This window comes from Miscanthus floridulus, chromosome 7 (assembly GCF_019320115.1).
Source record: "Miscanthus floridulus cultivar M001 chromosome 7, ASM1932011v1, whole genome shotgun sequence".
Lineage (NCBI taxonomy): Eukaryota > Viridiplantae > Streptophyta > Magnoliopsida > Poales > Poaceae > Miscanthus > Miscanthus floridulus.
In genome coordinates, this window is record NC_089586.1 from 33,329,889 (window position 1) to 33,333,093 (window position 3,205).

At 52.7% G+C, this 3,205-nt stretch overlaps 1 protein-coding gene across 1 annotated transcript; it reads right to left on the minus strand.

The window, feature by feature from the left end:
• Nucleotides 1–899: 899 nt before the first annotated feature.
• Nucleotides 900–2,443, minus strand: LOC136463004 (adenine nucleotide transporter BT1, chloroplastic/amyloplastic/mitochondrial-like). The gene is made up of 3 exons (XM_066462057.1): nucleotides 1,838–2,443; nucleotides 1,546–1,707; nucleotides 900–1,421 (listed from the first exon to the last, which is right to left on the minus strand). The coding sequence occupies exons 1-3, from the start codon at nucleotides 2,441–2,443 to the stop codon at nucleotides 900–902; spliced, it is 1,290 nt and encodes a 429-aa protein (XP_066318154.1).
• Nucleotides 2,444–3,205: the final 762 nt, after the last annotated feature.

Genomic DNA, 3,205 nt, shown 5'->3' on the forward strand with positions numbered 1-3,205 from the left:
CAGATTTTAAGGAGTCAAATAGTCTGAACTTTGACTAAATTTATATAAAAAAATATAAACATTCTTGATACAAAATTAATATCATTATATTATTTATAAAATACATTTTCATAATAAATTTATTTTGAAACATAACTGTTAATACTATTTACTATAAACTTTGTCAAACTTGAGGTCAATTGATGGGCACGGATATCATAATTGCATTCTTTTATGAACGGAGATAGTACGCTATATAGCAATTCCCTTTTTTTCTCTGATATGGCAACTCCCCTTTTTTCCCTAACGATGCAATGATGGCGCTGCTCAAATTTGATGTTATAGAAAATCAAAAGGCTAGCTTGCCATTAATGTCTCAGACTCTCAATAAGGACGTGTTTGGGACGTGTTTTCTGCTATGATGATGAAAAGAATCAAAGAATTACGCCAAACGCCCTGGCGATATCGATGATTCTTTCAACTGCACATGGGCACATGGCACCAGGGACTCAAAAATAAACTAACTCACATGTTTCCTATATCGTGGATTGGCGGCCGCTTTACCCATACGGCACTGCACGGTCCACATCCGTGGTCCCAAACAGGCCTAAATAGAGGCATGTTTATTATATACCAAAATAGATGAAAATGAGTATTGTGACCGTAAGTGATCACATCACGGTTTACTAACACAACGAATTGGCTTCAAAATTGAAATAGACAAATATAGTAATTATTACACGAAACAGGCAACATGAAAACATTAACTTCGACTCCAAACATAATACACTTTTTAAAAAAAAAATTTGAGACAAACATACGACCCCAAAACGCCACATCAAACTCCAAATATACTTGTCCATTAGTTTCCAGTTCCACACACTTCACGACATTGCCATCTTCTTGGTCGTGAACTTTTATCATTCAACCCTCTTCTTGTCCTCGTCTCCGGCGCCGGCTTCATCCTCGTCCTCCTCCTCATCGAGGATCTTCTTGCACGCCTCGTAGCACATGAAGGCGATGCCGGCGGCGGGCATGAGCTTGATGCAGCTAGGGCCGAGGCCTCGGTACAGGCCAGCGGCGCCCTCCTTCTTGAGGATGCAGTAGATCGCGTGGAGGACGTTCTGGTACACCTGCCTCCCGCCCACGGCGCCCACCTGCATCTGCTTGCGGGCCACCTCCAGCGGGAACGTAGCCGTGCTGGCGATAGCGCCCGCCGCCGACCCGATGAGCAGCGTCGCCACGGCGCCCACGTCCGCGCCGGGGCGCCGCCCGGTGGCGCGGCGGTAGAGCCGCTTCAGCGTCTCGTAGGCGTAGAAGTTGCAGGCCGCGTACGGCACCACGCCGATCAGGCTGGGTGCCAGCCCACGGTACAGCTCCGACGGCCCCTCGTCGCGCACGATCTTCACGAACGCGTGCGCCACGTTGTCGTATGCGTCCTTCTGCATGCCATGTCATCACACAATGCAATGTGGGCACGCATCCGTGCATGGGATTATGGTAGTAGTCAGCAGTGAGACCATGGCAAAAATTTTTGCGAGCTGCTGTGTTTGTGTTGTTGCTCACCTCGATGGTGATCCTGGTCTTGATCAGCTCCATGGGATAGGTGCACAAGGTTGAGGCGAACCCGGCCAGAGCTCCGGCAACCAGCGGCGTGGGGATCGGGATCTTGGGTGGCTCGTCGGCCTTGGGGGTTAGCAACTTCTTGGCCGTGTCGTAGGTGAAATGCTGTGCGTCACAACCACCATGGAAACAAAACATCAGAGCTCAGAGGAAGGTGTAGTAATGGTCACTGATGCACACGACCGCCATGGATTCTGGACGTTCCAGAAACCTGTGTGGGTTGTCGTACTCATACCTCGATGGCCTTGCTCGGAGCGACGCGGAGGACATTGACGGCGTTGCCACGGAACAGGCCGGTCCACCCCTCGTTCTGCATGATCCACCGGAACACCCCGGCCATGGAGTCGACGCCGATGCTGCCGACCATCAGGTGCGTCCGGATCGTCTCCAGCGGCGCCACGAACGTCCTCGACACGGCGCCGGCGATGGCGCCGCTAACCAGGCGCCGCAGGTGCGGGTTGGCGATCTTGACCCTCACCTTCCTCAGATCGCCCAGCTTCTTCTTGCCTCCGCCACCCTTCTTCTTCTTTGCTGCCTCCTCCTCCGTCTCCCCGGCGGCCTGCTGCTTCTGCTGCCCGGGCACAGCGGCGCCAAGCTGGCGCGCGACGTCGCAGTTGTCGGCGGGCCGAGGAGCCTTGGGATCGGGCTCCCGCGGGTCGCGCCCCGCCGGGACGCCCGGGCACACGTTGAGGCCGACGCTGGCGAACATCGCCCGGCGGGGGAACTCCAGGCCGTTCTTGCCACATCGTGGCTTCCAAGGGAGTGAAACCGTCGGGACCTGCAAGGACCAGGTCTCCTTGCTCCTGGTCACCATCGTCGTCACTGCCATTGTCGCCGCCATCGGTCAATTCAGAGCACGTCCTTGCCTGAAAAAATACCATGACGACTCAGATCGACGTAACCGTGCATGTAATTAATCATTCTTATACGAGACATCATAAAGGTTTGAAAGGGCAGCAAACTAAGAATTACCTCGAGTAAGGAAGCTCAATCTGATGCCCTCTTGATGAGGAGATGGCTTCCCTTGTTCTTTAGGCTTGAGCGGGGAGGGGCTCCTTTTTATATCCGTTGCTCACTGTTCATCGTCATCAGGTGCCGTGCTCACTGAGTACTGACAAAGCTCTCATTCCCACTCCAGTGGCAATTGTCCTCTATGCCCCCAAGCCAAATGTGGCAGTACTGCACACCGTGTGCTTCAAGGGTAGATTGGTCAGTGTGAAGAAATGACTAGATTTCCAAGGGCGCGGAACTGTCGATTTGGCAGCCCTCCTGTGGAGCTGGCTTTTCCAGCTGCACGATGCCGTGCACACTATCTATGTACTTGAGTGTACGTGCCAAATATAATCTTGCTCGAGATGGTGTCTTTCCGGGAGTCTGTTTGCACGCGTCCATGGACTCATTCCCAACAGAAATGGCGCCGGGTTGCTTTGCAGCTTCAGTTAGGACGTAGGAATGCCCCGGGAGGACGTGGCCAAGGGCGCCCACTGATCCCTAGCATCCCGGTGATGGTTATGTGTGGTGGTCATGTTCTAGATGCCACTCGGCGTAAGACGTGCCCCTGCTGTTCTACGATGTGAAACTTTTCATGTCGTTTTAGGGCTTG